The sequence below is a fragment of the Clarias gariepinus genome, chromosome 10, assembly GCF_024256425.1.
Source record: "Clarias gariepinus isolate MV-2021 ecotype Netherlands chromosome 10, CGAR_prim_01v2, whole genome shotgun sequence".
Taxonomy (NCBI): domain Eukaryota; kingdom Metazoa; phylum Chordata; class Actinopteri; order Siluriformes; family Clariidae; genus Clarias; species Clarias gariepinus.
Genome location: NC_071109.1, coordinates 7,177,695 through 7,191,456, shown reverse-complemented (window position 1 = coordinate 7,191,456; position 13,762 = coordinate 7,177,695). Strand labels below are relative to the sequence as shown.

At 39.5% G+C, this 13,762-nt stretch overlaps 2 protein-coding genes across 7 annotated transcripts in view; both read right to left on the bottom strand.

Annotated features, from left to right (window-relative positions):
* The window catches only part of stx3b (syntaxin 3b), a 34,625-nt gene extending 32,707 nt beyond the window's left edge, over nucleotides 1-1,918 (bottom strand). For all 6 annotated transcript variants that reach the window (XM_053505538.1, XM_053505541.1, XM_053505537.1 and 3 more), the window contains exon 1: nucleotides 1,585-1,918. In XM_053505538.1, coding sequence (XP_053361513.1) covers nucleotides 1,585-1,614 — 30 coding nt within the window. In that variant the 5' untranslated portion in view covers nucleotides 1,615-1,918. The remainder of the gene's footprint in view (nucleotides 1-1,584) is intronic.
* Nucleotides 1,919-7,105: 5,187 nt separating this feature from the next.
* Nucleotides 7,106-10,040, bottom strand: ran (RAN, member RAS oncogene family). Its single transcript, XM_053505059.1, has 7 exons — nucleotides 9,902-10,040; nucleotides 9,027-9,096; nucleotides 8,390-8,474; nucleotides 8,135-8,260; nucleotides 7,860-8,047; nucleotides 7,604-7,774; nucleotides 7,106-7,507 (listed from the first exon to the last, which is right to left on the bottom strand). Exons 2-7 carry the CDS (start codon nucleotides 9,057-9,059, stop codon nucleotides 7,463-7,465), a joined length of 648 nt encoding a protein of 215 aa, XP_053361034.1. The 5' UTR covers nucleotides 9,060-9,096; nucleotides 9,902-10,040; the 3' UTR covers nucleotides 7,106-7,462.
* Nucleotides 10,041-13,762: the final 3,722 nt, after the last annotated feature.

The window sequence follows — 13,762 nt, the reverse complement described above, 5'->3', positions numbered from 1 at the left end:
TGTCTCACGTTACGTATTTTTGACCGTCTCTCAGTTTTTCCTGTAGTCTGTCTGTCAGATTGTTAATCTGGCTGATTTCAGGCTTTTTTGTCTGATGCTGTCCTAAGTTCATACGTCCTATGTGTTATCATTATGTGCATCAGTCCATAAGTCTCTCTCTCTCACTGTTGTTTTCTCAATTAACGTTCATGTTTCTTTACATTAAGTTATTTCTTTGCTGTTTTTCTATCTGTCCACCTCTCACTCATTCTGTGTGTGTGTGTTTTGTATAACGTCTCTGTATGTATACACAGTCCAGCCGAACAGTGTTACAGACTTGCTCATGTACTAATTTATTGCTGTTCCTCTCTCTCTCTCTCTCACACACACACACTTTTCTGTTGCCTTCGTCCCATGACCCCCACACACACCGAGTCAGCTGAGCACATCATCCATCATCTACTCATCTTACATCTGACATCCACCTACACATCTATTACACATCTATTACTCTAATAATAACACAAAAGAGGTTATTTCTGGCATAATTATTATTATTATTACTATTATTATTACTATTATTATTATTATTATTATTATTATTATTTCCCCTCTATGTTAAATCACACAGCTGGATGGAACAGATCCTGTTTAGGATGCAACTTATTTAACTTATTTTAAGTCCTAAATTAAACCTTATTTTCTCCTTTGGTGAGATTTTACACGCATGTTGTGTTTTGTTAAACCCACAGGAAGTAAAGAAACGAGCTGAACTCGACACTCTGACACGGAAAACCGCTGTTTATCAGCTGAGACGTTGATCCGAATCACTGAATCACTCACTCACTCACTCACCCAGTCAGTCAATCAGTCACTCAGTCACTCACCCACTCAGTCAGTCAGTCAGTCACTCAGTCATTCCCTCACTCACCCACTCAGTCACTCACTCACTCACCCACCCACTCAGTCAGTCAGTCACTCACTCACCCACTCAGTCACTCACTCAGTCATTCACTCACTCACTCACTCACCCACTCAGTCACTCACTCACTCATTCACTCAGTCACCCACTCAGTCACTCACTCACTCAGTCACTTAATCATTCACTCACTCAGTCAGTCATTCACTCAGTCACCCACTCACTCAGTCAGTCACTCACTCATTTACTCACTCATTTACTCAGTCACTCACTCACTCAGTCACTTAATCATTCACTCACTCAGTCATTCATTCACTTACTCACTCATTTACTCAGTCACTCACTCCCTCAGTCATTCACTCACTCACTCCCTCAGTCTCTCACTCAGTCAGTCAGTCATTCACTCACTCACTCAGTCAGTCAGTCACTCAGTCATTCACTCACCCACTCACTTAGTCAGTCAGTCACTCACTCACTCACCCACTCACTCACTCACCCACTCACTCAGTCACTCAGTCACTCACTCACCCACTCACTCACTTACCCACTTACTCAGTCACTCCTCACTCACCCACTCACTCACCCACTCACTCACTCACCCACTCACTCAGTCACTCCTCACTCACTCAGTCACTCACTCAGTCATTCACTCACCCACTCACTCCTTCACTCCCTCAGTCACTCACCGCCTTCAGCTGCTCCAGTCGGTCCTTCATGGCTGTTTTTAAGTCCAAAATGTAGTAAAGCAGGAAAACAAACGATAAACACCGAAGGTGGAAAAGTGAAGCAGCTGGGAAGTGAAAAGCCGAGGCCAGAGACAACTTCTCCTCTCACTGTGTGTGTGTGTGTGTGTTTCTCTCCCTTAGACTGCAGTCTTCCTCCTCCAGCTCCACTTTCTCCAAAAACGCTCCATCAAAATGGCCGCTCCGTCCAAACCGCGGGGTTTACTGTCCGAGTTTATCCGCTCAGAAGATTAAAAACACTCGTGTAAGATTAATCTCTCTCTCTCTCTCTCTCTCTGCCTCTGTAATCGCAATAAGCCCTGTCCCACCGCGCATGCGCACTAGCACACCTATGCAAACCCGCTTGATGAAGATGGACACGCCCTGTTTGTGGTGTGCCTGTGCGCTCGCGCACCTGTGTGGCGTCATTCGTTCTAACAGGTGGCACGTATGAAAATTTTGCTGCCCTTTAGCTTAGAACAACTGTGTGTGTGTGTGTGTGTGTAAGAACTACTGACAAATACTTCATTATTTCTGTGTGTGTGTGTGTGTGTGTGTGTGTGTTGGAACTACTAACACATAATACATGATTTCTGTGTGTGTGTGTTGGATCTACTGACACAGTTCATAAATCCTGTGTGTGTTGAACTACTTTGTGGGTTTTTTTTCTGTTGGAACTACTGACAGATAATTTCTCTCTCACGCTTTCCCCTCCAACAGTGAGTGAACAGATAAACCTGGTTTATTGTACATCTTGGATCATGCAGTGTATACACCATTACATAACTTATCTACTTTATTACGGTGTGTGTGTTGTAACCAACCGGAAGAAAACCTGTCCACATCTTTTGCAGTTACCATAAAAGAAGAACTAAAGCTTATTTTAAGTGACAAATTAGACTGTAATCAAAACAGACGCTGCTCAGTACAATTAAATACGTCATACAGTCATTAAAAAAATAGGATATACCGGAATTGTAGACCGGATTAGCAAGTTAATTATTATTAATTATTAACCGACCTGAGAATGAGGCACAATTTGACATCGGTCTCTGTAACCGCATTTAACTACACCTATTTCTTCAACAGTGTTATTTATTTCCATGTTTGGTTTTTGGTTTGTTTGAGGGCTGGATAATTAACTTCAGATGAATACCAGACAGGTTAATTAATATGAGTGGGTAGTTCCTTAAAGTCTCACAGTAAAGTGTATTATGACTTTTGTTAAACTCGTACTACATTTACTAATGCAGTCATAAGGAAGGTAAAACTCTACGAAATGGTTCAAGAGGAAGTTGTATCATCTGAATTTCCTGATAATCATGAATTCCTTTGTAGGCTGCACGGGGCCTAGTTGTTAGCACTGTGGCCTTGCACCACTAGGGTCTGGGTTCGATTTCCCTCTCGGGTCTGTGAGTTTGCATCCTCTCCCTGTGCTTGGTGGGTTTCCTCTGGGTACTCCAGTTTTCTTCCCCTAGTCCAAAGACATGTGAGGTTTATTGGTGTTCCCAAATAGTTTGTAACACACACACTAAATTAATTAAATTCAATGAATAAAATTTTAACTTAATTTGTCTAATTAAATAAATAATAAAAAAATACATTTAGATAAATCATTAATGTCTTTATGACATTAACATGGATGGTAGTTAACGAAAACTCAACCCTGGTAAAACAATACAAGAGAAAATACAGCCATTGCTTAAATAAAAATAAATAAATAAATAAATAATGTTTTTACACCTGGTTTACAAGTTATGAACGATTAATTGTACTCCAATCATGTCATCAATTAAATATAAATATAATATTTATATTTCTTTAAACAACAGAAAGAAAGAAAGAAAGAACTTTATTTTAAATAGTAATGGATATACAGAAGCAATTACAAATAACTTGTGTGCAAAGGTTTATACAACTTCAACTTTTATTATTGATATTTGTGCTCACTTTATTTCAATGCATGGTCAGAGTAAATTAAATACTGTAATTGATATTTACTGTAATGGCCAGTTGAAGGATGTAAAACCACAACCATTACATTTCTAAGATGGTTTTAAGGGGATCTCGCCCCCTTGTGGCCAAAATGCTCACACCACATCATTTTACATGAACATTTACAGCAATTAGCCATAACATTAAAACCCTGTCAAGGTCCCTTAGTGCTGTCTGAACAGCACTGAACAGCAAGTGCTTTAAGTTGTAAAATGTGGCCTTCATGGATCTGTATTGTTTCCTATAAATTCTTGATCAGGTTGAGATCTGGGGACTTTGGAGGCACAGTCAAGACCGTGAACCCTTATGTTTCTTGAATCATTCCTGAACTGTTTTTTGCAGTGCGTCAGGGCACATTTTGGCCGCTGAAAGAGGCCAATGCCTTTAAGGAATACCAACGTGCCATGAAGGTGTGCACTTGGTCTCCATCAATGTTTAAGTAGGTACAGTATCCTTAATTTACCTAACTAGTCTACCACAAAAACTCTTACATAAACTCCAACTTATCCAGAACTCTGCTACCTGTATCATAAATACCCATAATGCATCACATTACCCCCACTCTTCAACAACATCACTGGCTCCCCATTAAATACTGTATAGAGTTTAAAATTCTCCTTCTTACATTTAAAGCTTGCTCCGCCTTACTTATCAGAGCTCGTTCAGTTCTACACGCCCTCTCGCACACTTCTTCATCAAGACTCCTTTTTACACCCTCTCCCCGCCTGACCACCATGGGCTCTAAAGCCTTTAGCCGTACTGCTTTGTGTCTTTGGAATTCTCTTCCCGAAAGAATCTGTAACAGATTCTCCAACCAAATTCACATCTTATTCTAAGACCCATTTATTCAGAATCATACATGATATAAGGCTGTAATCAAATCTCCACTTAAGTCTCCTTTTGAATCATAATTTGTTTTTAAACAAAAATGCATTACAATAATAATAATAATAATTATTATTATTATGCTAGTGCTTATAGACTCTGACCGTAATAATGTAATGCTACATCCTGTAAGTCCTGGATTTCAAGAGTCCAAGCACACATGGTACAAAGGATTTTAGATATTTTTTTATCTAATACCCGGGTCATTTCTGAGGCGCTTGTCATTTTCCTAAAAAGATAAGGAATTAATCCTTCTTACTCATGTTTCATCTACACACACCAAATTTGGTGGGCCTTTGGGTCTAATTGAGGAGGCATTGTGGCTTATTGATCACCACTGTTGACTCACACCTTTAGGATACAGGGCTCAAATCTTGTATCTGGTGTCTATGTGCATGGAGTTTAAATGTTCTCCCTGTATTTAGGTTTCCTGGCATAATCCAAAGACATGCAGTGTAGGCTGTAGCGTACAAATGATGTGTTTGAGGATTAGAACCTTGTCCAGGGTGTTCCCTGCTTTGTGTCTTGAGATCCCTCTGCAACCCTACATGGGGTAAATGGTATGGACAATGAATGAATGAATGAATGAAATAATGGACGGTTCTGCTCAGGACCAAATTTAGCACGAGCTTGATGGCTGCCTTGCGTAGCCTGCATTTATTCTGTGCATAGCTTATGCACATCCTCAGAAGTTAACATGTTATAAACAGTGGGGGGCAGCGAAGTCAGCCGGAAAAACTACTGAATGTTGTGTGACCATGTCTGCAGGTCTGCAATTACCCCCATCTAAATGATGTAACTTTACCACAGCACTGCGGATGCTATCATGAAAACTAAGCACCTCCAGTGTGCCCCCTATTGGAATCCTCTGGTAACATGCGTAGTAGATGGGCAAGTACAGTATGTGAACAAATAAGTTCATTGACTACACAAGCACGTGGTTTAACAGCAAGTATATTTCCACCCTAATTCCACCCAATGGGAAGGTGGCCATTTTGGATTTTGACACATTTTAAACGTTTAAGTGTCCTCATTAGATTAAAACTAAATCTGGTCAGCATGATGTCAGGACGTGCAATGCCAAATTGCAAAGGAATTCCTGATTTCTTTAACAGTATTGCCATTTAACAAGGCAAGTAACCTAATTTCATCCACATGCCGATACTGGATATACAGTATTATAGCTATACTTCTACAGTATGTAGCTGTTCTTGTAGCCCGGGGCAGTTTAGTCTATATCAACAGGGTATCAGAACCTGGGCCACACATTGATGGAGGCTTGATGCAGATTTTTTTGGCTTTAATACTACACAGAGCCAGTGGTGAGAATGCAATATGGGAGAACCTGTTCATACAGAAGGATTTGTACAGGTAATCTGAAATGACTACACCAGCATCTGAATTAGACCACTAACTCTTTTTATTCAGTAACTGAAAAGCTTATGTAGATGGGTAATTGAAATGATAAAAAAGTGAGAAAATTGTTTTTTTCAGCATGTCAAAAAAAGTTTTGACTTATTTTAAAAATATACCATCAAAAATTCAATTATTTTGGACTTTAATAAAAAAAATAAAAATAAATTTAAAGATCAACTTCTGTAATTTAATATTTTGACCTCTGAAACATTTGCGTAGCCCAATCAGAAATTAACATTTTAATGTAAAGTTTATGATGTTTAAAAGCCAATGCTCCTGCAAAAAAAAAAAAGAGAAAAAGAAAATAATTAAGCTATTGTCCCTCTAAATGTCAGGAACAAGCTTTTATATCCAGCAAGATATTTTAATTAGTTTCAAAATATAACTATCATCTGTCTCATCAAAAGTCAAATAAGTTGCCAATCAGGTAAGTCATGATTCTACTGCCAAACACACACACCTTCACTGCACTCAACAACAAAACCAGAATGATAAGCCTGCAAAAGAGTTTTTTTCACACAATAAAAACACTGGCATAGCAGAATGAATGAAATCATACACCAGTTTTCCTAGAAATAAAGTTTAGATATTACTGTGGTGCCGGTTGGATCATGTACTTCCTTTTGTAATTGTTTTATTAATTCTTTAAGAACATTTGGTGACTTTAATCGCTGATAGAACATGTTTTAAGCAGATACTTAACGTAGTTATCCTCACTTTTTCTAGCATTAGCACAGAACAGTTAACTGGTGAGCTACCTACCACTATGCTGGTTGACAGAGGTACTTAACATGCAGTATTAAAAAGAGGAAAAATATAAATTAAAAACATCAGTATTCTTTAGATGTTTCTAAACCTATATACAGAATCCATGCCACGTTCATGGGTATGCAAATTTAATTTGCATCAGCTCTGTGGTTACTGATACAAAGCCTTAAATAATTCTTATGAACTCCAATAAAACATCCGTTACTAGGCAGTTCTGCACATGAACTACATCCCAACATATAATTAAACCATGAGCCTAAAAATAACAATCGACAAGCAGCTGTTATTACAGTGTCTATAAAATCAAAGAAAAAAAAAAACTCAACATATACAGTAGAACAGTTTTAATTAGGGCAGACATTAAGCTATGTAAAATGTTTAACATTTCTTTAAATAAAAAACAAAAAGTCCAGCCAAAAGATGTACTGAGAATGTTTTTATTCAAAGATCTCTAAGTGCTTAGAGCCACACAGAAAGGGAGAGTAAGCACTGGGACACTCGATCTCACACTGAGTGTATGCGGATTTCTGTAAGTGAACACAAACGTGTCCTAGAGTGTGAATGGTGAAGTCAATGTAAGCATGTCTACAAGTAGATCACTTCACTGTTTATTCAGTCTGACACAGAACAAAACAATTTGAAAAATAAAAATATCTGAGCAGGGGGGGATGGGGGCGGTTTTACAGTAAAAGGAAAATTGGGAAGGGAGAGGCAAACGCCGATTGCTGAGGAAACCCAGCAACGCCACAAGGAAAAAAAAAGGTCAAAGGGTAACAGGTTAGAGGTCGTCATCCTCGTCTGGGAGAGCTGTTTCTGATGCCACCTAAAATGACAGGACAAATGAAAACGAGTTAAAGTATTATATTAGTGTTAAGGTCATTCACACTCAAAAAGGTTCCAAGCAAAAAGGTGCACTTACTTTCAGGTCATGCTCGTACTGTGCAGCAAGTGATGGGTCCATGGCGATTTCAGGTGGGGCAAGGGCAGGCATTTCGACAAACTCCAAGTTAGGATCTCCGATCAGCTTCCGTGCAAGCCACAGAAACGGCTTCTCAAAGTTATAATTACTCTTGGCGGAAATGTCGTAGTACTGAAACAGGAAACAGACAAAACTTAAAAACTACACCCAATACATACAGTAAAGAAAGAATAAACCAATACAGCACATCCTATACCTGTAAGTTCTTCTTGCGATGGAACACGATGCTCTTAGCTTTCACCTTCCTATCCTTGATGTCCACTTTGTTGCCGCACAGCACTATGGGAATGTTCTCGCACACGCGCACCAAGTCACGATGCCAGTTGGGAACATTCTTATAAGTCACTCGAGAGGTCACGTCGAACATGATGATCGCACACTGAGCTGGAGATGAAAGTGAACAAGATTAGCTTTATACGGCACACATACATGAACACCGACGCTAAATCGCCCGAAGAACCCGAACCATACCTTGAATGTAGTATCCGTCTCGCAGGCCTCCGAACTTCTCCTGTCCGGCTGTGTCCCACACATTGTATTTAATAGCGCCTCTGTTAGTGTGGAAGACCAAGGGATGCACCTCAACACCCAGAGTAGCTGCAGGAAAAGTCACAATGCATTTTTTTTTATATTGCCCGATAAAGTTAACTTAACACAATGCAAGTAGTTTTTGTGCACATAATAGACTGTTCAAGACAAATCTAAAGTGCCATTTTACTCACGTACCAACATATTTCTTTTCAAACTCTCCTGTCAAGTGTCTCTTCACAAAGGTGGTCTTCCCCGTGCCTCCGTCGCCTACAAGAACCAGCTGCAAACAGAAACATTTATTTATTTTACAGATATACTTGTGTTACACAGGATGGATATGAAGGTATAAAGTTGCAGATCAGAGTGCTGCATGTTATGACTTGGTAAAGAGCATGAAAACTTTATTTTCAGGTCATCCATTCCATGTAGGAACCTGCCTTGGTTTACCCTTATAAGCTACGATAGCCCTTTGTTGCAAGGTTGAATCTACTATGCGAACTGCAGAAAAGGTTTTGAGCATGGATTAGGCAGTTCTTGATGATGCAGTTCTTGTCAAGCATCTAGATCAACAAGGATTCATGTGAAAAAATATAAGCCAATGCCGATGCAGAATATGGGAGGGGGAAATAGCTTGGAGAAAGATGGGAAAAAAATGCCATAATCAACTGATAACTATCTCTACTCACACCAAGACTAAAAATAAAAACCTCTAGATCTCAGACAGGAAGCCTTAATCTGAGATGCACAAGTCATGTTTTTCCTTCACTATTCTCACAAGCTGACTATTCATAATAGTGCATGAGTATAAACAAAAAAAAAAAGTCAGGTTTACCTTAAACTGAACTTGTGGGTCGTTCTCTGCCATGGTTGTGTGTGTTAAACTGTGACTCAGCAGCGGGACTCTGAAGAGAGAGAGAGAGGGGGTGAGTGTGTGTGAGAGAGAGAGAAGGAGAGATGGCGGGATGGTTACAGAGGGCAAACAAAATGGACAGGAACTACATTTCTACACACAAACCTTTCTAAAAATCCCCAAGATTACAAAAACAGCATGGACTAAAAGGCGCCCAGGGCACCACACACTTTCTCTCACAAACTATTAAAGAAATGCGTGTTAAAGTCAGAAAACACGCAGGATGAATTTTACAGGCCCTCAACAGTAAAATATATCCCAACTTTATCTAAAATCAAACCTGAATGTTGTACAGAGCGATCAGGCTGACGACGAGACTTTCCCCGCACTTTTCTAGTTAACTGGAACAAAACCCGCTTCCCCGATGCTAACGCGCTAATCATGCTAACACTGATGCTAACGCTAACGGGCTCTGCCCTGAAAAACACACACACACGCCAGGCCCTGGACACTTCTGTTTGTCCCAAAAGACTCGAATCGCTAAATATTTCAAATTAAAACTATAAAAATAAAAATTACGAGTTAATATACGACCTAAAATTATTTCTTTTTTAAAATAAATTTTCCCAACGTGCTAAGCGACGGCTACGCTACATCCATGCTAACGCCATGCTAGCAGCTCTAACGCACACAACGCTTAGCCATGCCTTCTAACAAATACACGCACGCCACTTAAATATAAAACACGCCATTAGAGTTAGTCACGGTCCCGGCTAATATGTTAAGCTTAATATTTGTTGTATTACGTTTCAAAATTTCTAGAAAAAAATAGATAACACGTAAAAAATCTCTCTTACATCTTAGCACTTTGTGCTCCGCGCGACGCGATATGAAGAAAAGAGCAAATGGCAGCGCACGCGCGGGATTCAGCGCGCGCCGGTCACATAAACGCTTCCGCCCTCGCCACGTGACACCGCCAAGCTGGAGGGAGGGAGAAAGGTAAGGAGGGGGGCAAATGATTTTATATCGCCGCCCTGTGGCCAGTGCTAATAGTGCATCGAAATTAGCTTTTTTTTTTTTTTTTTTTTACCTAATGTTGTTATCAGTGCTGCTGCCAGCAGGTTTCAGGGGAAGTCTATGTGCCAATGCTAATGCTAATGCTACAAGTCACCAGATGATGTCATACTGTCATCGCCTGTTTGCGTCTTCGCCAACTGTGCGACATGATTGATTTTGCATCCACAAAAGCGTTAAATGTTTTCAGCTGATGCTACTTGAAATGAACACAAAACATGGTTTTGTGCAGGAAATAAATACTATGCAGTCATATTTTTGTTTCTGAAACTTTTTACTGCGTGCAAATTAAAATTTTATTTGGCACATACACAACCATATGCAGTACGGTACTCAGTGAATTTCAGAAATATTCGGGAATAAATAATATACACACAATACATAATACAAGCATACATACATAGAGGGAACCCACGGCTCTGCTTGCTTGCAGATCCTGATGCCTGTACCTCTGAATGGAGTGTGCGGTCATCTCTCTGACGCTCCCCACTCTGCCCCAATGATTTGGCAGATAAATTATTACCTCACAATATGACATAAAAGGTGATGATCACACTGCCTACTGTTACACGTGATGGGACTCTATCTATATATATACCAGAGGGTACCAATGTATCCACAGCCTTTACTTCTACCTGTCGTATGCGCTGTTACTGTAGACGCTTTGCAGTCAGATCTGGGGTTTCAGAAGCTATTTTTTTAGCGTGTTTAGTCTGAAGTACCTACCTAAGTGCCTATTGTTACGGCAGACGAGGAACGCCTGTGACACGCTTTTATAAATAAAATGTAAAAAAAAACATATATTTGTGTTTTATTATTATGTAATAAAACTATAAAGTTAGCGTGTCTGTACATTGAAGATATTTGTGAAAAATTCATAACTCAATGAGTCATAAAGCACATCAAGATGGTCTGTTTTGTTTGTGCATGCATCACATAAAATATATATGGTGTGTGTCTGATCGTGTGTCTAGGTTATTTGTCTATATTCTTACTTAGACATGTGTGCGCGACTGCAGGTGCATGTGTATCCAACACATGTTTCAATCTTTCATTAAGTGTGCTTTTGCCTCTGCCAAGTCCAGCAATCAGCGCCTTATCTTATGCTTGTGTCTCTTTCAGATCCGGCACCTTGTGCCTTATCTTCTCTATTTATCATACACATACTGTAACAGCTAATTATAAAATAAGTACAGTTCATGTCTGGGTCACTCTAGGTTTTTTTCCCATGTACTTTGGGTACACACTGAGTATCACTACCCAACCTCTTACTGGTTACTGTCTGCTTTTCTCACCTCTAAGTGAACCCAGTATGTTTTATAACTTGTCCTACTCTCTACCTACTTCTATATTATTTCCCTAAGATTTATATTATGTTGATTAATATTATCATATTGTTACATTGCTGCATACACAAGTATATTTTACTTAAATATGCTTACAAAGGAGGCGGCACGGCACGGTGGTGTCCAAGGTCCGGGTTCGATTCCCAGCCAGGCTTGATTCCCGTCTCTGTGTGCGTGGAGTTTGCATGTTCTCCCCGTGCTTTGTGAGTTTCCTCCGGGTACTCCGGTTTCCTCCCACAGTCCGAAGATATGCAGGTTAGGCTAATTGGAGTTCCCAAATGTGTATATGTGTGTGTCCTGCGATGGATTGGCACCCTCTCCAGGGTGTACCCTGCCTCATGCCCTAAGCCTCCTGGGATAGGCTCCAGGCCCCCGCGACCCTGAATACAGGATGAAGCGGTATAGAAGATGAGTAAGTGAGATACTTACAAAGTGTAAGCGTACCTAATGAAGTGGCCGGCGAGTGTATATTGTGGCACATGTTCTCCTTCTCCCTCTCACAAGTTTCGTTCTTACATGCTTTTTAGTTTCTATGTAGTGTGTGAATCAGAAATAAAGGGAATAAAAACAACAACAAAAACAAGAACCTGTCTTAATTTTGTCTTGTCATAGAAGCAACCTTCTAATAAATGTGCATCAAAGAAAAAACGCAGATGGTTGGTGTCTCTGGAAAACAGAAACGTTCTTGCTTTATGGGTGTTCCCCAAATGTAACTATACCAAAATATTCTATGTTCTATAATAAAAATGTTGGATGGGCTTTGGGATGGGTTTATAATGCAAAATAGTCAACAATTCCTTTTGTGCAACATCAAACCACTTTAGCCATGAGTGTTTTAAAATAGCATACACCCAATGTTGTTTTAGTTACACACTCATTTACTGTATGACGAAAGTTTAAGCAATACTATATACAGTCTACCTGACCAAAAAACAATGCAGTTTGTTGGGATTTTTTTTTATCTCTTGCATTCTGATTCCTGCAAATGAAAATCAGGAAGAGATTATACATTGGTGCTGTAGTCTTGTGTATGTGAAACGGATGATCATTTTATATAACCCTGAACGGATTATCATGTCCAAACTGGTGCATGGGGAGATGATATAACCACGCTGTTCATAAAAGATATATTCCAGTATAGAAAACGAAATCAGTAAACTTATACTAGACAGACAGACAGACAGACAGAGAGACACACTGATTGTCAGACAAACTGACAGACAGGACAAGCAAAAAACAAAAATACGATTCGACAAAGCAAAGGGATAACTGCAGGTCAGCAGGTCGACTTTTTGAAGATGTAGTCAGCTTATTTTGCCTTTGAGATTAGCTTATGCACATAAAATATGACAGATTAAACTTTTTTTTTTCATATTGTGGAAGGGTAAAATAAACACAATACAGACATTAAAAATAATTTTCTTTTTAAATGTGTGTGAATTGTGATGTATAGATGGAACCGGAAATGTTATTATTATTATATTATTATATTATTAATAATATATTCCAAAACACTCGTAAACCAAATTTAATTTTCTAATAAGAAATCATGAAAACTCAAATTATTCGTTTTACAGCCCAAAAAATAAATACATAAAAATAATTAATACAAAATATAAAGTAAAAATAAAACAAGTTAACCTGCACTTTCCCCTAAAAAGAGAAAAAAGCAATCCCGACAGATAAGTGTTTCCGTTTGTGCACGTAGGCGCTGTGTGTGTAATGTGCGTGCACACACACACACATTAACAGAGAGACTATTTTATCGGAAAAATTTGCAAGGAGCATTGCTAGTCACACTCGCGTGAGCGCACACTAATGGAATCACTGCTGTAATATAAAAAAAAAAAACCCTGCACTTAACCTTTGAAAAGAATCGCGACAGAGCAGAGTTTCTGTGTAAAGCAGAGAGTGTGCGAGTGTGCTTCTGTACGTGTGGGAAGCCAAGAGGAGGAGGGTGTGGAAGGGGGTTGTAAAGGCGAGAGAGAGAGTGTGTGCGCACACACACACACACTCTCGCCTTTACAGTCCCCCTACCACCCCCTCCTCCTCCCGGCATCCCACACACACACTCTCTGCCTTACCCAGAAACACTGCTTTGTCGCGATTCTTTTCAAAGGTAAAATGAAACACGACAGACTGATACAGAGAGGGAGAAAAAAAATGGATCTTTACCCTCTAATGAGACTTGATTTTCGCACACACACGCACACTGTAAAAACACGCTTACAAACACAAAATAAAATATGTTTCACACACACACGTGGTCACAGTAAACAGTACACGCGTGCACGGATG

Bases quoted from the DNA above. Each gene is read 5' to 3' on its own strand.
- ran (XM_053505059.1), bottom strand. From the start codon at position 9,059: ATGGCAGAGAACGACCCACAAGTTCAGTTTAAG. The intron at 8,048-8,134 runs GTATGGTTCGGG...TTTCATCTCCAG, and splicing joins AGACGGATACTACATTCAAG to CTCAGTGTGCGATCATCATG. The intron at 7,508-7,603 runs GTAAGTGCACCT...CTGTCATTTTAG, and splicing joins AGTACGAGCATGACCTGAAA to GTGGCATCAGAAACAGCTCT.